This window comes from Sinocyclocheilus anshuiensis, unplaced genomic scaffold, assembly GCF_001515605.1.
Source record: "Sinocyclocheilus anshuiensis isolate Anshui unplaced genomic scaffold, SAMN03320099.WGS_v1.1 scaffold23, whole genome shotgun sequence".
Classification (NCBI taxonomy): Eukaryota; Metazoa; Chordata; class Actinopteri; order Cypriniformes; family Cyprinidae; genus Sinocyclocheilus; species Sinocyclocheilus anshuiensis.
The window spans coordinates 980,867-1,001,622 of record NW_015552545.1 but is presented as its reverse complement, the minus strand read 5'-3'; the positions used below and the strand labels follow the sequence as shown (position 1 = coordinate 1,001,622).

The 20,756-nt window shown below is 37.9% G+C and overlaps 3 protein-coding genes across 5 annotated transcripts in view; 2 read left to right on the top strand and 1 right to left on the bottom strand.

The window, feature by feature from the left end:
- LOC107664054 (potassium voltage-gated channel subfamily B member 2-like) overlaps positions 1 to 11,550 on the top strand; it is a 20,581-nt gene extending 9,031 nt beyond the window's left edge. Inside the window, exon 3 of the mRNA XM_016454495.1 lies at positions 7,803 to 11,550. Within this exon, the coding sequence (XP_016309981.1) occupies positions 7,803 to 9,728 (1,926 nt within the window). The 3' untranslated portion in view covers positions 9,729 to 11,550. The remainder of the gene's footprint in view (positions 1 to 7,802) is intronic.
- An 84-nt stretch (positions 11,551 to 11,634) lies between these two features.
- Positions 11,635 to 16,146, bottom strand: LOC107664057 (60S ribosomal protein L7-like). Its single transcript, XM_016454499.1, has 7 exons — positions 16,133 to 16,146; positions 15,469 to 15,571; positions 15,189 to 15,355; positions 14,832 to 14,969; positions 12,500 to 12,609; positions 12,189 to 12,406; positions 11,635 to 11,691 (listed from the first exon to the last, which is right to left on the bottom strand). Exons 1-6 carry the CDS (start codon positions 16,144 to 16,146, stop codon positions 12,198 to 12,200), a joined length of 741 nt encoding a protein of 246 aa, XP_016309985.1. The 3' UTR covers positions 11,635 to 11,691; positions 12,189 to 12,197.
- Positions 16,147 to 16,383: 237 nt separating this feature from the next.
- Positions 16,384 to 20,375, top strand: LOC107664055 (retinol dehydrogenase 10-B-like). 3 transcript variants are annotated; one of them, XM_016454497.1, is made up of 7 exons: positions 16,384 to 16,452; positions 17,599 to 17,789; positions 18,529 to 18,746; positions 18,858 to 18,956; positions 19,066 to 19,211; positions 19,313 to 19,444; positions 19,531 to 20,374. In XM_016454497.1, exons 2-7 carry the CDS (start codon positions 17,762 to 17,764, stop codon positions 19,652 to 19,654), a joined length of 747 nt encoding a protein of 248 aa, XP_016309983.1. In that variant the 5' UTR covers positions 16,384 to 16,452; positions 17,599 to 17,761; the 3' UTR covers positions 19,655 to 20,374. The 3 variants fall into 3 exon arrangements, with proteins under 3 accessions (XP_016309983.1, XP_016309982.1, XP_016309984.1); XM_016454498.1 differs by lacking the exon at positions 16,384 to 16,452 and adding an exon at positions 17,449 to 17,516; XM_016454496.1 differs by lacking the exon at positions 16,384 to 16,452 and having other exon boundaries at positions 17,319 to 17,789; positions 19,531 to 20,375.
- Positions 20,376 to 20,756: the final 381 nt, after the last annotated feature.

Sequence of the window (20,756 nt, the reverse complement as noted above, 5' to 3'; positions counted from 1 at the left end):
ATGTCCCCACTGGATGCAACAAATGCCTCGTTTGTAATGGGTTTTATTGGTTTTGTCTCGTCTAGTGATGTCCAGATCAAGAACGCATCATTCTATTTAACCGGATTTTCTTAGTGAACCGGTCGAACCAGTTCACCAAATCAAACTGAATCGTTTGAAACGGTTCGCGTCTCCAGTACGCACTAATCCACAAATTACTTAAGTTATTCAGTTTATAAACGTGCCTGACACTCCCTCTGATGCGAAATAAACCAATATCCTGAGTTATTCAGTTACTCCTAACAGTACATTGACTGAACTGCTAAAAGAGAAGTGATGATGGGATGTGCACGAGCAGAGCAGCTGGACTGAGTATCGTCCTGCTGGGAGACGGCATCCCAGTATGGTAAGGGGCGTAACATTTCCGTCACACGCTCGAGGTATTCGGCCAATCACAACACACTGGATAGCTGGCCAATCAGAGCACACCTCGCTTTTTCAGAACGATGAGCTTTGTAAAAATCGACGTGTTTCAGAAAGGCGGGGCATAGAGGAGAAACAATAATGTACATTATATGGAAAATAATGTGTTTTTTAACCTTAAACAGCATAAACACATTGCATTACACCAAATACACAACATAATGTTCTTTTTAGCAACATCATATGACCCCTTTAATGTCAGAGACGCACAAGAGTATGAATCCTCCAAACAATCTCAGTTTAAGTCATTGCCAACAAAATGATGTTTTTGCATGACAAAGCTGAAAGTTACTAGACAAAATCATTTCTGTGAGGTTGGTCAATACTGAGAATGTTAGTATAATATTACATTTGTATCAGAATAGTCAATGGAAACTAGAGTTATTAAAATGCTGAATGTTTAATAAATATCAGATGAAAAATACAGTGATATTTCTGAAGAAAATTTTCATTTTATTTTGACTGATGCTTTTAAGGGCATGTGTGCATGGATGATTTCCTTCTGTCTCTATGTTATAATCTATATTGACTCTTGGGTCAGTGATCAAGTAATTTAATTCTTTTTCATTGTCATGTATCTCTAGACTCAGTTTTGGTCATTATTGTGAAATATATACAGTATATATATATATATATGAACAGATGATTGTGATGTTTATTGATGATGATTATTTCATTCAAATTATTATTTATTTTACAAAATAATATAGATATTAAAGAAAGCATTGTACTGAAAGCAGACAGCCAGGTTTTGTATAAGCAGATCAGATCTCATGCTGCTGTGCTAATGATGCTCTTTCTTAGGCAATCTGTGTGCTTTTCATATAGTGTGACAACAAAATACATGCTATTAGCTCCACCTACCCAACCCACAAGAGCTAAAACCCTGCCATGGGCAGGAGTACTGCCAGTCTTGTAGGATAAGACTTAGAGTTTTATCTTCTGAGCTCAACCTCACCTTGAACCCAGTTGTGATTTCCGTTCTGTGAAATGCTTTTTTGGGGGACAGATGTCGGACAAATTCTTGTGGATCTGGTATGAGGGCAGATATCTTTTGGGCAGATTGTGTTAAAAATAGTCAGTGGCAGTTGGACAGACTGAATACCAGGCTGTACACTGTGTTTAAGTAGAGGTTGCCTGCCAACCCCACTTGTGAGGCTGAATATTTTGCATGCGAGTAAGTGGTAGGCTGAGGGCTAGCCTGTAAATCACAAGCAGTCATCAGGGCCACATTATTGACTAATCACTATAATCACGACCCCCTGCTTCCTCCCACCCCTGCTCATGCAAAGACACTGTCAAACACAGAGTAGTCATCTTACTATCTTGTAGTTCAGCTGGTTTCATGCGTGTTGGAACCTCTATTAGTTTTGCATGCTCACGGACACTCAATTGCGCATTATTGAGGAGCTGGATATTCTGTCTCTTACTCAGCAAAAGCTACTTGACAAATGTGGGAGTTAAGCTCCAAAATTAACCTGTCCTATAAAAAAACACGCAATCAAACAGATCCCATGACATTTCTTTATAAATAACCCTTCAGTATCGATCAAGACATTCTTGGGTTTCCATACAGAGTTTCTTCTTCCTCTCATGGCTGTAATGATAACAATGTTCTCCAAAAATAATTTAACCTTCACTTCCTCTCAGGAATAGAGGTGTCTTCTGAGGAGCTGTATGGGATGTTTTGTTTGGAATTTTACACTGCATTACAGTTTAAACATCAAATGATGACTGAAAGTATCTTAATCTTTGTTTGTTTGACAAACCAAACCTTTTTATTTAAATTTTATAACATTTTTCTTATCTCTCTTACATCAGTAAGGTGTTTCTCAAGTAGTTCAGCAGAGAGAAAACAGGAAAAAGGGCCTGTCAAGCAATAGATGCCAATATTGTTTCTGCAAACAACACACTTCACCCTACTCTGTGGGAAGAGCTGAAAGCTTGGCCTGTTGTAATTGTTTCTGAGAGAACACATTATTGAGTCATTCAAGCATCCGACCAAGGTTCGCAGATAAAAGAAGATGGATTTACACTTTAATTCCTGAATCACAGGCCGTTTGCTGTATTAGTGGTTTGTAGAGTGAAGGAGCTGTCCATGGTGCTGCTCATGAATCAGCGTTACCAAATATCCATTAGTTCTTGCAGTAAAAATATAATTTATAATTTGTTTTATAGAAAACTGTTTCATGTTTCTATTTTATGTCTCTGTCACATGTGAACCTTCCACTTTTTGAAATACAGGCAAATCCACCTCACCCTGCAGATTAAAAGGCAAATCCTCATGTTTAGCCAGATTGCCTTCAGTAAACATTTTTTCCATATACATATATATATGACAAGACAATAATTCTGTGGGCAGTGAATTTGAATGAGAAACATCAGTCAGATATTTTTGGCCAAACTCACCATAAATGCTTCCAAGGACCAAAGCAGCTCCACTCCACAATCTAGTAGATACCTAAACCAGCCTCATATTTCATTTCACCCTCGCTTTACATTAGTTTTACTGTTTAAAAACATCACATTCTGCTCATGTACATTGTTGGTTTTGGAGTCTCTTGAAATTGTACATATTCGATATGAGATACTGCAACTCCATGAAAGGGGATACAAGATAATGTAAGATTATACACTAAAGACAAATATGTATTGATTTATGTGTTTTAATTTATTACATGGTTCTATGCAATACTCGATTCTGGTCTATAGCACCATCTACTGGTCAAATATGCATTTGCCATCATGCAAGGCAATGCTGTATATTTTTCTGCTCATCTCAGTAAATTAAATTGGCTCTACTGTCATGTCTCTTGTATCACTCTATAGATTCACTCTCTCATTTCATACAAATACAAATGGCGCCGTCTTGTATCGTGGTTAAATTGTGGAGAAAATTACTTAAGTATTAATGTTACTGTAATATTGGTGCAGCATTCATCTTGTTATCGATTGTTTTCTACATTGTAATAGATTTTCACTCAGAAATTGCTAGTAAATTTCACAATTACAAAGTTATGACAAATAACACATTGAATTAAACATGACATTTTGAAGTAGATAAACTGAAATAGTTTTTTCTTGTAAAATACACTTTTTACATGGTATTTATTTTTTTGTCAAGTAGCGTTCATGTCTGGGTTTATTTTACGATAATGTTGGTTCCAATTGCCATTGTACAATTTTGACAATACTTCTATTTATTTTAATTAATGACACAAGAACAGGAAGTATTACATAGTCACATTATTAACAACATTAGCTGCTAGGAAAAAAAAAACATACATTCCAATGGTTTTCGTGTATGTATTTTTAAATGCAAATGAGCTGCTGCTCCCCGCCCCCTTTTCCAGAATAGGGCTGTGCTATTACAGCTAGTACCCCAGATACTCTGCCGAAAAACATCTGTTTGGTTTTGATTATCATGTCTATCGCGCTGAAATCATGCTTTTTAAAGCCATATCAGTTTAAACTTTTGATATAGGGTTTTCTGAGCGCACACATCCGAAGCACGTGCACAGAAAGCATATGTCACACGGCATGTGAGTATTAAATTCTCTTTCATGTCTTATTGCACTTAAACTGTCAAATACACACAAGTTTACGTTAAAAATGCACATAAGTTACAAAAACACAGTCGGTTATGTCTGTGAAGGTAAACAGCTGGGAAAGAAATCGCATGTTTATATTAGATCTGTGTATTAAGTGACAGCAGCACCGTGGGTGGAAACGTGCAAATTAAGGGGCAGTGATATTATAATAAGATCCCCTTCCTACATCACTAGGGGAGCGAAATCTGAGCAACTCGGTTGTTCACATGCTTGCAGAGAAAAGCTTACCAAAAGTTACTGGGTTGCCCTTTTTCATGTTTTCTGGGTTAGTAGATGCACCGGGGACCCGATTATAGCACTTAAACATGGAAAAAGTCAGATTTTCATATGTCCCCTTTAATACTTTTTTTTACATTTTAAAATGTCATTCTGAAAATAAAAAAGGACATGGCAATGCTTCTAAATGTCCCTTAAAGAATACATTAAACAAATGTAAACGTCTTTGTGACATCAACAAGGTAGTACCCTTTCTCTGAGTTAAATTAGGGTTAGGTGACTTGAAGGATCTCTTGGTGCTTCCTGTGCTTCCCATTTACGCATAAGCCCTGGCCCAGTGCCAGAAATCTCCCTCTGTTGAGATCACTGCCCATGTAATCACGTTTATGCAGATCCACTGATGAGGACAGTTAACTAATCCTCCTGCCTTTCTCCTTCAGTACTTATCGCTTCTATCTCTCTTGCGTTGAGAACAAATACAGCCCCACTGCATATGTCAGCAGAGGCATTAAACTGAGACCTGAATGACATACATTGATATAAATGTTTTTCCCAGAACCTCAGTGAAACTGATTAATGAACTGACTGCGCAGCGACACATCAGGTTGGGAATTCGTGTCCTTCAAACTTAAAGTCACCATAAAGTCAGAACATTGCTCTGATTTTAGTGCCATTCCATCAGCTGTTATGTCTGACACATCTGATGATTGCAGGGTGACTGTGATGCTTTTAGAAAATTTAAAAGTAGTAAACGAGCAGCTCTTTTTAATGGTAGCATGTATACATTGGATGAAGTTGAGTATTTTTAACAGGTAAAAATGATATAGTTCATATTTGTTCATTGTAATAATCGTTATTGTAATTTAAGTTACTTTTATATTTATGGGTGGCAAATAATAGAATTTAAAAGACAATAAAATGCTGTAAAGTATCATACAAATATTATTCAGAAGAAGGAATTACCAAAAAAGTACACTTTTACAGTAAAACATTATTAAAACATTAAATATTGTTCAAATGAAAGTGTGAGTAACTAATCATTTATAGGGAAAGGTGCATTCCCAGATTTTCCTGTATGAACCATCAAATTGGTTTGGATTTTATTCATTTAGAACGTTAGTTTATTCTTATTTTTGTTATTACCAATGTGCACTGAATGTTTTATACTCTATTTTATGTTTTTAGTCCACATTTGTCTTGATTTTAGCGTTATGTTTTGTTGTGGTTATTTTAACTGTAGTAAAAATGTTTACAGTGAACTTGTATACAGTCCCCTGGTGGACAGATTTTCAGCATGTTCAGTATGATAGCTGGAAATTTGTTATAATGCAGCAATGTCAGAAAGATTATTATTTGAAGGGTTTTCTGACAGGAAAAAAAAAATCACACAAAATGAATTGGATCTCAGTTGGAAGAGTTACCTCACTGACCCTCTCCCCAGGGATTAAAATTAGCTTCTTTTTTTTACTCTTATCTCCATGGGTACGTCAACCTCTGACTGGATTTTAGGTCTCTTGGTCACAGTCAGACGCTACTCAACCCTACCTGGCGGGGACAATCCCTGCGTCATGCAATGGCAATTACAGGCTCCCTGACAGCTATTCAGAGTCCTTTCCTTATACTTCTACTGCATTACACAATGTCAAACATTGTGCCTTCCTGTTGACCCCGATATTTGTTTAGCCTGGCTCACCAGTTGTTTAACGTGCTCTAGCAACACTCAATACTTGAGTAATCGATAACAACAAAGCACTCTGTTTTACTATACAAATGACATTGTAGCAAGCAAAGTTACGCTGTTTAGATGCTGGTTAGGGAATTTTCAGTTTTGCCATTTTATAGGCTTTTCTTGCATAGTTGACAGATCCATCGTTGGTTAACCATTCACTGCATCGTTCAAGCCCTCAGCAAGACTTTTGAATTAACCTTCTCTATAAACTCATACTGAAAAAAGCATTAATTGTAATGTAATGTTATTGTTGCAATCAGAACACCGTGACATTTTTCACTCTTGTTTGAGAACTGTATGGACCTTGCGAAAGGTGTTCACATTGTCGTCTGTGTGGGAGGACATTTCAGGATAATTGTAATAGGATCGAGTTTCTATCTATAGTAAGGATATAGAAAGGTTAGGAGCAGTTACTCAGTCTTTCCCCTCCCCCCACAGGGGAAGAATCAACCTGTAATCTCTTTAGTTTTCCTTAAACATTGTACTATTAAGCATTCTAGTAAAGGACAGCGGGCTGGCACATTGCGTCACAGTGCTTATTCTGTGAAATTAGTTAAATCATCCATCCCTTAGTGCATCATATATTTTCAGGAAGTGTGATAAATTTGGATTGGTCTTAATATAACTTCATATTTGACTGTGGTGTAATTAATTATTTTGTAGTACATCACAGGTTGAGATTAGAATTTAAAAGGGAGTAATGGCAGTACAATAATCTAAATGAGTTCCCTAAAACTCAAACTTGAAATATTTGACTATAAACTTTAACATACAATGTGCACCTTCTCACAAACATCTTATTAAAGCATGAAAGTAAAAAAGTAAGAAAAGTAAGTAGATGGGTAGTGTAACTGGAAGCTGAAAGACCATTTCATATAATTTAAGGATTTTTGAAGAGGCCTAAAATGGATACAGCAATTTTAAGGCATGTTAAGGCTCAATTTATAAACATTTCATGATCAATGCCAATTTTTCAGTTTAAATTTTGGAACTCTGATTAATACATTTCTTGACATTGATAAATGGCAGTAAGATAACATTATTTTAAAATTTCAGCAGAAATAGGGTCAGACTTAACGCCTACCTGGATAGCATTCACAGATTGACATTGTCATACGTACATTTTAAAAGTTTGCATTGTTAATGCTTGTTTTTTGTGAGAATGTGATGTTTCTTCTACCTGTAATGCAGCAAACAGGCAAATTGATTTGATGAAATGTAATAGCCAGACAAGTAACTCAGTCTGATCAGGGTTATTTGATTACCTTGCAAGATGATTCAGATAAACTCGCGGGACAACCTCCATATTCTAACAAAGTAGCTGATCAATAAGTGCTTGTCAAAGCCGTTTGTGAATTGATGTGCAGTAGGAGAATGAGAGAACAGACGATGCAGATCACATTATCCTAATAAGGATGAGGGCACAGTCTCTTTCAGTCTCTCATTTTGTTTGCTCTTAGTCCCATTGGCCTTTGCATTGTTATTATATATTCCAAAAAATGTCACTGTTTCTTTGAACTTTTGAATACCTGTAACACTTCAGATGTAAGAGAGTACGAGTTTTACAATTACAGAACGACCTTTAGGTGATCGTAGTGAATTTTGATTTTGAATACACTGACTTAAACTTAAGTAGCACTGTACATTTTGATATGTGGATTTATGTATATTCTGAATGACTATACAGTGGTCACAATTATTTGGGCACTTTGGAGTTTGTATATGGAGTAAATGATGTTACATCACTAAATGCTCTCTTTTTGTTTTTGTTTTTTTTGTTGCAGATTCTGGCCATAATATCAATTCTGTTCATCATCCTTTCAACCATTGCACTGTCACTGAACACCTTGCCGGAGTTACAAGTGACCGATGAATTCGGACAATCCAACGACAACCCGAACCTGGCTCACGTTGAAGCCGTTTGCATCGCCTGGTTCACTATGGAGTACCTTCTCCGATTTTTGTCTTCTCCCAACAAGTGGAAGTTCTTCAAAGGGCCACTGAATGTGATTGATCTGCTGGCTATCCTTCCTTATTACGTCACAATATTCCTTACAGAATCCAACAAGAGTGTCCTCCAGTTCCAAAATGTGCGCAGGGTAGTTCAAATCTTCCGGATCATGAGAATCCTGAGAATTCTGAAACTCGCGAGACACTCGACTGGTCTTCAGTCTCTTGGGTTCACTCTGAGAAGAAGCTATAATGAACTCGGACTTCTGATATTGTTTTTAGCCATGGGCATCATGATCTTCTCCAGTTTGGTGTTCTTTGCTGAGAAAGATGAAGATGCTACGAAATTCACCAGTATTCCCGCTTCATTCTGGTGGGCAACAATTACCATGACAACTGTAGGTTATGGGGATATCTATCCCCAAACCCTTCTGGGCAAAATAGTGGGTGGTCTCTGTTGTATCGCTGGCGTGTTAGTGATTGCTCTGCCCATTCCCATTATTGTGAACAACTTCTCTGAGTTCTACAAAGAGCAGAAGCGACAAGAAAAGGCTATCAAACGAAGAGAAGCACTTGAGAGGGCCAAGAGGAACGGGAGCATTGTGTCGATGAACCTGAAAGATGCTTTCGCTCGCAATATGGAACTGTTGGATGTTGTGATAGAAAAGAATGATGAGAAGGGCGCAGACAATCATCTTTCACCCAGTCGCTGGAACAATTCGAAGAACCCAAACTCTGACTCGGGTTCCAAAGGCTATGATGCAAAATATCAAGAAATAGGTCAGTTGGCTTCTCCAGAACGATTATTCAAACCTACTTCAAGCCCTCAGCGTCTGAACGCAAAATCCCTCGAGCAAATGTACAACCAGATGACGGCTGCCTCATCCATGAGCAGCAGCGGACAATCGGCTTCCAAAGTGATCACTGTTGGAAGAGAAGAAGACATGGAGATGAAGGTAGTGCAGCGTGAACCACGGCACAAAGAGAGACCCATCACTGAGATAAGAAGACTGTCCAGCGTCGACAGTTTCGCCAGCTGTGCCACAGACATCAGTGAGGTAGAGAGAAGCGCGCTACTCCCAAATTTTGCAGGAGCGCAGACAAGGCATCCACGTGCTCCTCTGCCGCTCGACCTCAGCCAGATCACCTCCCTGGAGAAACGGGCACCTGAGAAATCAAAGCAGTCCGCGATAATCAAAGAAGGCCTCTATGAGTTTGTCCAGTGCAAGTCAGACAGCAGCACCATGTCGCAGGGTGAGGAGAACCAAAGCTTTGATCTAAGCGATGAAAACATTAGGAGCCCTCCACGAGGAAGCCAAGTCAAAGTGAAGGGACTCAAAGTGAACTTCACCGAATCTGCAGACGAGGGGGTTTCCAACTTGCACTTAGTCGTGACGGATGACGCAGCCACACTGACACCAAAGCTGCCGGTATCTGATCCATTACTGTTGGCGGGTTCTCCTCGGCACAGTCCCAGATCCCCAGGGAAAGGCTTTGAAGGAGATGGAGCCACAAGCTCACCAGGGTTCAGTCTGTCATCTTCTGAAAGCCAAAGAGGGAGAAACCACGTCGATAGAGCCGCAGTTACTCCCACCTCCCCTAAAAGTGCACAAAACTGTGCTTCTGCCACGGTTGATGCCATTGGAGCAGAAGACAACATTCAAAGTGGACAGAAGGTGGACAACCACCTCCTTTCACCTGATATCCTCAAGTCTTCAGGGGAGGGAGGTCGCTCACCACCGTGTGAAACTAGCATGTGATGCGATGTGTTGCATTATATATGTTCACAGAACGAATGCATCGAAGTATGTAGACAGAAAGAAGCATACTGACGTAGTGAAGGGGATTTTCTTTTGTCTTTCTTCGACACTATCGGACTGCATAGCCGCAGAGATTAATTTTATGATCCTGAGAGAGGTCTGCTCTCAAATTCAAGAGCTTAGTGATATTCATACAGAGGGAGGACATTAAAAAACAAATCATACTTATTATTCTATCTTTTTTTTTTTTTTTAACAGTACAACCCTCCACGTGAAGCATTAGTTAGCAGAATCATATATCTTTTGAATCATAGACTGATTCAGACAACTGTGATAAGCTACCACAAATCATTCATTGTCATTTACAGCCCACTGAGCAGTTGTTGTGCGTTCACAACACTGTAACATTTGTGTTGGGTTTGTATAATTGTTCTGACCAAAGTGCTACCAGTGTAAATTGGCAGTCAGCATTTGACTTGAAATAATATTTTTGACCAAAATATGCATTCATTTGACATTATTCCTCAGTGGTCATATGTGAAGCAACACAAAGTTTTCGGTTCTTTCTGCAAATGTGGATCAAATCAAATTCAATTTTTTTCTTTAACCATCCCTTTGAGAAATAGAAAAGGAAAAACGTACCAAAAAAAAACAAGTCTGTACTAAATATTCTGATATCTATATGAGCATGTCTGTTTCAGTCAAACACAGGTTCAGGTGTTTCCATTTGCATTACTTTATAGTTGAGCCATAGTCTACATAAAAATACATAGTTTAGCATGGTTACTGCTGTGGGCAACTCTCCACATCAGTGAATGGAAAGATCATTATTTATAAGTTGCCTTCAAATCAGAATCAGCTGAGGGAAAACTTTGACGGCCATAGTAAATCAACTATGCCCTCTGCTGGATGAAGGAAACGGCACTTTATTTCTACAAAATGTCATCTTGACTGGATGGGAATATTGTACATTAAAGAACGTTGTTTTAACGTTCCTCTCTTGATGTGCAATACAGTTGACCGGGTAACAAAGAGGTCATTGGATGTTAACAGCTCATTGCAGAACCTTGAGTGTATGAATTGTATATTAACTGTACATTCAAGACATTATCAGCTACATCCATTTAGTGTGTAGAAACACAGGTACACAAGTTGTGATGTCAACCGTACTCAAGTGATTTTTAAAACAAGTTAGGAACACAAATCCTGCTTTAAGTATTCAAATCGGTGCCTTTTCATAGTCATTTATGAGAAGGCGTTAAGATCTTTGGTTTGGTTCAGACAAGTCTGTACAGAAAGTCCTACTTTTTAATAGAGTAAAATATGCGAATATAATTAAGTTCTCAGGTTTTTTTTTATTTTTTATGTAACCTTGAAAGCCCCATGTTTCTGTATGCGAAAATCATTGTTTGCTGTTCAAATGGAAAGGTGATGGAACAGAACACTGAACATAACTAAAGCGGTGCACGATCATCTACTTGCACAAGCATTGAGCAGATTTATTTAATACAACTTGACTATTGTATGTACGTTCCAAAAGAAGTTTCATTTCTGCATATCAAATGTTTTTCATTAAGTTCGGATCCTAGTTGATATATCAATGTGACATTATTTATAGTTGCATATCTTTTCTTTGAATTAGTAACTGCATTGTTCCAGATACCTAGAACGACCATTAAATAAATGTTTGTACAGGACATTACGAGTGTGTTCTTTAAAGTGAAAACACCAGTAGACCTTCAACCTCATCCTTAAGTGGTTTAAAAGTGAGACTAGATGTGATTAGGGGACACTATGCAGCATCTTTTCAGTGTAGTTGAGACTTCAGACACATGCTTTACAGTACATCATATTAGCAGTCATATTAGGGTCACACACAAAGTGATGCCAAGAAATAAATCTCAAGTGTTTGTGTAAATGATTTTATTTTCTCACAGACCAATAGCAGAAATGTTCCAAAAACCTGTAGACAATAAAAAAAAGTTTTAGATTAAAAGTTTGACTTGAGAAGGGCAGTTAGTCATAAGCACAAAGTTTTTTTTCCCTGACATTTACTTTAAAAGGTTCTAATTCCCAACAAGCCTTTAGAGTATATATTCAAACCTCTGTAAAGCAGCACAATATCAGAGCTACCCTTACTATGTGGTTAACCAGTAAAATTATGAATAACATGAATATCATACAAGTAATGCCTAAAGTCCGTTTTTTGGATTAATAAATACAATAAACACAGCTCACATACAGTACACAGTATGCAAATTAACAATGTACAGCACTAGTACAATAATGTTACTTCATTAATTATAGCACATGTAATACTGATTTAACAAACATCACTCTGGTAATGTAATAACACTTTTCTCTTCAATCTAATAACCTGAATCACACACATTTCCGATGTGGTCTGCAAGAACAAGTTGAATGCAAATAAATATCAAACTTATGAGGTCAGGTGCTCACCTTGTGGTCTTAGTTCATCCTCCTGACGAGTCTGTTGATCTGGTCCTCCCTGTTTCCTGCATCTCCTCCCTCAACAAAGTGGGTGGTCTTCTTGTTCATGCCACCACGAGGGGAGGACAGTTTGAATGGCCAGAGGAAGTTGTTTGCATACTTGAAGTTCTTTCCAACGGTGTAGATCTCATGGATGAGATCCTCAACGCAGATGATTCCGCAACGACCTGGAGAGATGCAAATCATGTGACTGACTCCTAATAAATGCTACCACTGTAATACCTAGTGTTCAATCAGAGTGTGCACTGGCTTGTCCTTACCAAGGGACTTCTCGATAAGGGAGTTGTCTGTCAGTGGAATGCGCTGCTTCCTGATCTTGCCATATCCACGTTTGTAGATGAGCTCACGCACAGATTTAAGGTTGGGGTAACTGAAAACAAAAGCAATATTGTGCTTTAGTAAGCATATGAAGTACATTTTAATAAATGTTTAAGTTACAACGTGCCATGCCACACATTACATTTCACATTAGACAAGCCACAACTTAAAGAACAGTTTGCTCAAAAATGAACCGTCTTTCTCCCAAATGATTCTTCCATTGAACACAAAAGGGGAAATACTGAGGTAACAGACAATATTTTCCATAAAATGGAAGTAAATGGGGAATGACAAATGGCTAGGCACCAAATACTGACTTTCATATGCACTATATTAGTCTTCTGAAGCCACACAATAGATCTGTGCAACAAAAAAATGCATTCAACATGACACCTTTGATGGGACACTTTAGATCTGATTTTAAAGCCAACTGTTCATGTCACCGATGTAATGAAAAAAAAAATCAAAGCATTCAAATTTTTAGAACATAAAACCAGAGTTCCCATTCACTTCTATTACACAAAAGAACATTCTTCAACTCTTCTCTTTTGCCATTCAATGGAAAAAAGTTGATTATATTGGTTTGGAGTAACATGAAGAGGAGTACATGAGAAACTTTCATTTTTGAGCGAAGTATACCATTACTACTTAAATGGGGTTAGGTAAAACTTTCGTCTCATAATGAGACCTTTCTCATAAACGTCTCATAACCAAGACTGCATTTATTTGATCCAAGTTGCATTACAAACTATACAAATTTCACAATATTACTATTAGAGGTCGACCGATGTATCGGTTTTGCCGATTAATCGGCACCGATGGTTGATTGCTGGAACTATCGCTTATCGGCAAAAAGCCATGCCGATAGTTTTCCGTGTTGCGTCCATTGCTGGAGCGGCTGAGAAGGGTCTGCTGTCATTACACAGTGCGAGAGCGGCCTCTAGTGGTTGAAATCACTGACAGCACGTGCTATTTGTTTAGACACGTGATACTGCACGCTGAACAGAGCGGGAAACTTCAGACCCGCGGATTTAAAAGCAGCGGACAGAAAATCCTGCCACGCCACAGAGCGCCATTCACATAGTTTTCCTTTAAATTACAAAAAACATTTTTAGTGAATTGTTGACCTTCTGGAAAGTATGTTCATTTACTGTACATGTACTCAATACTTGGTAGGGGCTCCTTTTGCTTTAATTACTGCCTCAATTCCAGCTTCTTTGGCAATGAATGTTTGTGGCTTACCCTCCTTGTGAAGGGTATCAATGATTGTCTTCTGGACAACTGTCAGATCAGCTGTCTCCCCATGATCTTCCCCATGATTGTGTAGCCTAGTGAACCAAACTGAGAGACCATTTTGAAGGCTCAGGAAACCTTTGCAGGTGTTTTGAGTTGATTAGCTGATTGGCATGTCACCATATTCCAATTTGTTGAGATAGTGAATTGGTGGGTTTTTGTTAAATGTGAGCCAAAATCATCAGAATTAAAAGAACCAAAGACTTAAACTACTTCAGTCTGTGTGCATTGAATTTATTTAATACACGAGTTTCACAATTTGAGTTTAATTACTGAAATAAATGAACTTTTCCACGACATTCTAATTTATTGAGATGCACCTGTACATACAATATCCATATGTATATAATTTTAATGCTTTAGCCTTTGTATATATTTAAAGATGTGCATCTTTAAGCATGACAGTTGAAATGAAATGGTAACACTTTAAAATGAGTCCATTTGTAGCATTAAGATTAATAATAAAATAAATACACAGATAAAAGCTGTGTAAGTATTGTTCCTTGTTAGAGTGTGTTAATTTCAACATTTACTATTACTATTATTATTATTACTACTACTACTACTACTAGTATGGTTCAGTACTGTTTGTTAATAAATCACTATTTTAGTTTTTGTTGAGTATCAATTTTAAAACTATTGGTTAATTAATCGGTATCGGCCAGTGTGGTCCAACCTAGCTATCGGTATCGGCAAAATCCACTATCGGTCGACCTCTAATTACTATATAAAAAACCTGTTATTTGATCATTTCTATTATGCTATCCTATCATTTTTATTATGCTATGCTATTTATATATTGTTGTGCTACTTAACATGTGAAAACTGTGATTCCCCCTCCCCCAAAAGAACAGCATTTATTGAAAATAGTAAACTTTTGTAAGTTTTGTAAGTTTAATGCATCTTTGCTCAATAACCATTAATTTCTTTAAAAATAAATAAATAAATAAATAATTACCAACCCAAAACAGCTTTACATACCCCCAGGCAATATAGGGTTCTGCAATTCGGAGCATGTTGATGGAGGCCTTGTTCAGTTTAACAAAGACACCGTTGAAGATCTGGCGGAGACGGAGCAGCTGAAGCACCTTGCGGACTTTGGGGCTGACACCATTGATACTGAGGACACACAAGGTATTTCATCAACAACTTTCAAAACAAGAGTTCCATCACCATTAATACTTGGTGGTGGTTTCAGAGGATTTGGCTTATTTTCAAGAGGAATCACCATGGTCGATAAGACGGGGAAAAAAGAGCAACATCATTAACCACAATTGGTGACATCTGCCTACAGCATGGCAGATAAATAAAAACAGCATTTGAAAGTGGAAAATTTACCCTCTGATCCTGACGACAAAAGCAAGTTTGGGCTCAGCTGGGACGTAGTAGTTGCCGGCCTTGCGAGCCATTCTGCTCATGCGGATTTCACGCCTGTACATCTGTCTATATTCCTTGTGGTAAGCTTCAGCTCTCTTGAAGATGAGCTTCCTGGTGACTTTGCGGGCCTATGGGCATGAGAAGAAACACATGCTCAATTTTGGCTCTACATTTTTCAACATATTATCTTGACCTCTCTTTAGAAACGACAAAGCAAACGGGTGAAGTCTGAACCACCAACCTTCTTGTCAGCTACCGCCTTCTTCAGACGCACAGCCTTAATGACAGCGAAACGCTGTCGCCTCTTCAAGAGGCTTTCGGGGACTGAGGGAACTTTCTTCTTTCTGATGAGAAATCAAAAATTTGCACATTTGTAATTTTCTTGGTATCCACGTTAGGCCTGCAGACCAGGCTATGACAACTGTCACATTAAAAGAAGCAGACTATGTATAAACTACACAACCAAGATATATATTACGCAGAGTATATAACAGCATAACCTTAAGACTACTACTTGTATTAATAAAAACAGTACTAGCGTGTAGCATAGCATCATGTCTTTGCCTTAAGTTAGCGGTCTATGACCATAAGTAAATGTTGGCTCGAATAAGACCATTTCACAACCAAATACCATATTTTGGTATTTACGTACAGAAATACTAATTCAGACACGTTTTAATGTTGTTACATGAACCGCTTTTTCACACGTTGCTAAACCGATTCAGCCCAGGCAGACTACACGACGTTCACAACAAATTTATCGATTCATCATTCCCCGCTGCTCCCAATTTTCCCACCATAATGCTTAAATATACACATATTGCTCACTTAGACTACAAACAATATCGTCTGAGCAATATTTCGACCGATGGGACAAGATTTAAATAGCACAGTCTCCAACTTACGTTTCATCCGCCATTATCCCTACAGTAAAAGAGGCTTCTACGCATGCGCGGTGGCGTCTTATAAAGGAGGTCCTTCAGACTTCCGGTTAACTATTAGGTCTCTAGGTCTATTGCCTGCATTTTAAGAATAATAAGAGTATTTTATTTTTATTTTTAAGTGTCTTTCTGGTTGCGCTGATATTGTATTCTCAAAATTCATTGTGTTGAGATGTAGATAGTCTGGAAATAGTCTGGATAGTCTGCATTAGATATGACGCACACGCGGTGACTGCTTTGCATACCAGGCAGACACAAACACGCGTGGAAAGTTATGAAGTAAAGTGAGTTCGATCCGGTGTTGTGTAATATTCGGTTCCCGTGAAAAACTGTTCCAATGGGCGGGGTTAGTACGAATATTCATAGATTCGTTCCGCGGTGGGCGTGGCCTTTTGAACTACAAACAAGCGAATGGAAAGGATTGTGTTGTCTGTTCTTCAGCTCTTGTGTGATGAATTATTTTGAAAAGGTAATAAAGCCGAATGTTCATACGCCCCGTTTAGATGTACAGCTGTTTATGTTATTCACATAGGCTAAAATGCTTATTGTTTCGCATGTGCTTTTATCAGAACGTATCATGGCCATATGACAATGTTTTGCTGTGTAGCTTACGTGGATGATACTAAACACCAAACACAGCACGAATCGAACACATTTCTGTCGTTCGTCGTTGTTTTTTTGTCGTTTATTTTCAAGCTGTAAACTGTGTTCCTAGTTGCTGTGTATTTTGCTGCATCATAACTTTGCTTGAAAATAAACGACAAAAAACAACGAGGAACGACAGAAATGTGTTCGATTCGTGCTGTGTTTGGTGTTTAGTATCATCCACGTAAGCTACACAGCAAAACATTGTCATATGGCCATGATAAAGCGTTCTGATAAAAGTACATGCGAAACAATAAGCATTTTAGCCTATGTGAATAACATAAACAGCTGTACATCTAAACGGGGCGTATGAACATTCGGCTTTATTACCTTTTCAAAATAATTCATCACACAAGAGCTGAAGAACAGACAACACAATCCTTTCCATTCGCTTGTTTGTAGTTCAAAAGGCCACGCCCACCGCGGAACGAATCTGTGAATATTCGTACTAACCCCGCCCATTGGAACAGTTTTTCACGGGAACCGAATATTACACAACACCGGTTCGATCATATTTAAAGAGCTAGAGAGCCACGGAAATACACTGGTATGTGCATCCTGGAGTGAAAGCCGAGGGATCCAGGGTTTATTTAAGCCTCGACAGGGTGTTTCTTTTGAGCACATTCGCGGTTTGATTTCTTTCTTTGCTGTTGGGACTGAACGTCGTTCTAATTTGTTTAATTTGGCGAGTGGAAACACAGAGGCGCGTATATCATGAATATCGTAACTGAATTATTCGTAGTCACTTTTAAAATAATATGGTCGTTTTTACTGGCCGGTGCCAGGTGGTTCATTCCTCCGCGGGAAAAGTGTGTGGAGGGCCAATTGTGTGTAATAACTGGAGCTGGAAGCGGTCTCGGGCGACTCTTTGCGCTGGAGTTTTCCCGGAGACGAGCGACCCTTGTGCTGTGGGACATCAACCGACAGAATAACGAAGAGACCGCAGAGATGGTGCGTGAAATCTACCGAGAAACTGGTGAGTTTAATAGTAAACGACCCTTTCCCCCTATTGTTAGTCTTTCACAAGATTTTTTTGTAGTACTGTACAATAAAGTCCCAAATAGTTTATGCTTATTGTTATGTTGCAAAACACTTGTTACAGTACTTGTCTTTGTTAACGTTAGTTAATAACATGCAACTGGTCATTGCTAGTTAATGTTAGCTCGTGTCCATTAAATAATAACGATACAACTTTTGATTTTAATAATGTATTTGTAAATGGCTACATTAATTGTAAGAAAGATTGAGTGCTTTAGAAGTATTTGTCATTGTTGGTTCCTGTCAACTAATACAGTTAATTAATGTTAACAAATGAAACCTTATTGTAAAGTGTTAAGAATATAGCCTACTTTTTTTTTCTTAACCCGTTTAATCCCAGATTTTCCCAGGAAAGTAAACACGTGTATTTTATAACTAGATAACCCAAGTTGAAAGTTTTTAAAGACTGTGTGAAAGTATGTGTTTTATTAATGATAACTGATGGGAATTTACAGAGTTTTTATCAGTTGGTCAGTTAAGACTGAATAGAAGGTTAACAATGTTGTACCTTTTATTTTTAGTTGGCAATTCTGAGTTAAGTACATCAACAAACCTTTTCAGACCCTTCAAAATCAAAATGTAATTGCTTCTGGGATTAAATGGGATAAGAGAGATTTTAAACGGGTAAAATTGTGCAATACTCTATTTTGACGTAATCTGTCTTTTTCTTTTTACAGGGTCTTTGGATAGTGTCCAGCCAAAAGTGTACACATATGTTTGCGACGTCAGTAAACGCGAGAGTGTGTATTCAACTGCAGAGAAGGTGCGCAATGAGGTGGGCAACATCGACCTGTTGATCAATAATGCTGGAGTTGTCTCGGGTCGTCATCTTCTCGAGTGCCCGGATGAGCTTATCGAAAGAACTATGATGGTCAACTGCCATGCTCACTTCTGGGTCAGTATATGGCTTTGATCAGCACCATTAATGTCAAGTTTTGCAGTCTTCTCTTTTCACGCTTGATATCTTATGTTCATCTTCTGATTCTGTATATGTTTATATTCACAGACTGCAAAGGCTTTCCTTCCCAAGATGCTTGAGCTGAATCACGGACACATTGTAACTGTAGCTAGCTCATTGGGCTTGTTCACCACAGCTGGTGTAGAGGTAAGAAGTTCTCACTTTTTCCATGTTCTATCTCATATAATGTACAACAGTTTGTTACAAAAACACTTTTGCAGTTCAGGAAACATCACTTTTCTCCTCTTTATTGTAGGACTACTGTGCGAGCAAGTTCGGAGCCATAGGCTTCCATGAGTCCTTGAGCCATGAACTGAAAGCAGCTGATAAGGATGGAATAAAGATGACGCTTGTCTGTCCTTTTTTAGTTGACACTGGCATGTTCAAAGGCTGCAAAATTAGGTTTGTGGTTTTTACAGCATGTCCTTAATTTTAATTCTGAAGACGAGATGCTCTAATTTTGATTAATTGTTCTCTTTCAATCTTTCATCTCTTTTAAACAGGAAAGAAATGGCTCCATTGTTTCCACCGCTAAAGCCAGAGTACTGTGTCAAACAGGCCATGAGAGCCATACTAACAGACCAACCAATGATCTGCACGCCACGAGTCATGTACATGGTCACCTTCATGAAAACGTGAGTAAATATGTCAAATACTTAAATATTCTTGTTTTATTTAAGCTGTCTACTTATAATGGTCTTCATTCTCTCATATTTTGCAGTGTTTTGCCATTTGATGCCATTGTTACCATGTACAGATTTATCGGTGCTGATAAATGCATGTACCCATTTCTGGCTCAACGGAAGGAGTCCACAAACAACAATGAATCAAAGACTGAAATCTAACTGGTTCTGACTGAGCAATGCTGAAAAATTCTGTGTTGGTTCCTCTGGAATGCTGAAACTGTACATTGTTTTTTTTGTTTTGTTTTTTAAGATGAATTTTTGCTGTCAGCTTTGAGGTTGCAATAATTACAAATGTAGAACACTATGTAGCGATTAGCTTTAATAATGAAATGTTGTGTGTTACTGTAAGGTTGCTTAAGGCCTGTCACCTATTTATATGTATTCACATTTTATTTGTCAAGTATTGTTGCTTTCTTCTCAACATTCCAAGACTTTGTCACTTTAGAGGTTTTATCTTCCTAATAACACTATGAAATGCACGTTGTAATGAAAGTATTTCTTCTTGTTGCCTTTGTGGTCTTGATGTGTTGATTATTTGGACAACAACGATTAAATCAAAATATTAACAGAAATTGCCCCAAGCGCTTATTGTAAAAATAAACAGTCTTCAAATTAACCATGTACAATTTCCTTTTCCCCTTAATGCTAAGTGGAGAAAAGGTGATTTGGTTTCTGTATGAATGTTCATGGCATGACAGTCATGGCAGATTTTCAAACGAGGTTAAATCCATGCTTAAAATCCATCATCTGCATTTTCTCCGCTTTGAATGGTACATCCCATTTATGCGTTCAACTGCAAGAAACATTCCAAAGCACTAAACAGCTATAATCTCTGTGATAATGTACCTTGTTAATAAATGATCTTTGACATTTGAAAGCACAGAGCCGGCCTATTAAAATAAGAATTGTACATTTACTTTCAAATATTTACATTTAATAGTCAGGTGAGGATATGAGATGTCTATAAAACACATCTGACAATATTATCATGTAACTGAACATGCATGAAAAGCTTTTTCAGAATGATGGGGCTTCTTAGGGAAAGGACGAGACTTGTTTTAAATGTGCATATGCTGAAAAAAAAATGTTAACGCAGAGAAAACTTGAGATAAGAATGAATTAAATGAACTTAATAAATGCTGATTTAAATCTCAGAAAATCCATTAGACCTACCATTAAACATGTTTGAGTTAAAAAGAGCAATAATTAGTGCTCGACAGACTACTCTGGGGAAAGATGGGGTATGTTATAAAATGTTGGC

What these genes read in the sequence shown, in the direction of transcription:
- LOC107664057 (XM_016454499.1), bottom strand. An exon ending in GAACCCTATATTGCCTGGGG is followed by an intron (nt 12,610 to 14,831) that starts GTATGTAAAGCT and finishes TTTTGTTTTCAG; the next exon opens with TTACCCCAACCTTAAATCTG. An exon ending in CCTTATCGAGAAGTCCCTTG is followed by an intron (nt 12,407 to 12,499) that starts GTAAGGACAAGC and finishes GCATCTCTCCAG; the next exon opens with GTCGTTGCGGAATCATCTGC.
- LOC107664055 (XM_016454496.1), top strand. Translation starts at nt 17,528, where the DNA reads ATGAATATCGTAACTGAATTATTCGTAGTCACTTTTAAAATAATATGG. An exon ending in TCACCACAGCTGGTGTAGAG is followed by an intron (nt 18,957 to 19,065) that starts GTAAGAAGTTCT and finishes TCTTTATTGTAG; the next exon opens with GACTACTGTGCGAGCAAGTT. An exon ending in TTCAAAGGCTGCAAAATTAG is followed by an intron (nt 19,212 to 19,312) that starts GTTTGTGGTTTT and finishes TCTTTTAAACAG; the next exon opens with GAAAGAAATGGCTCCATTGT.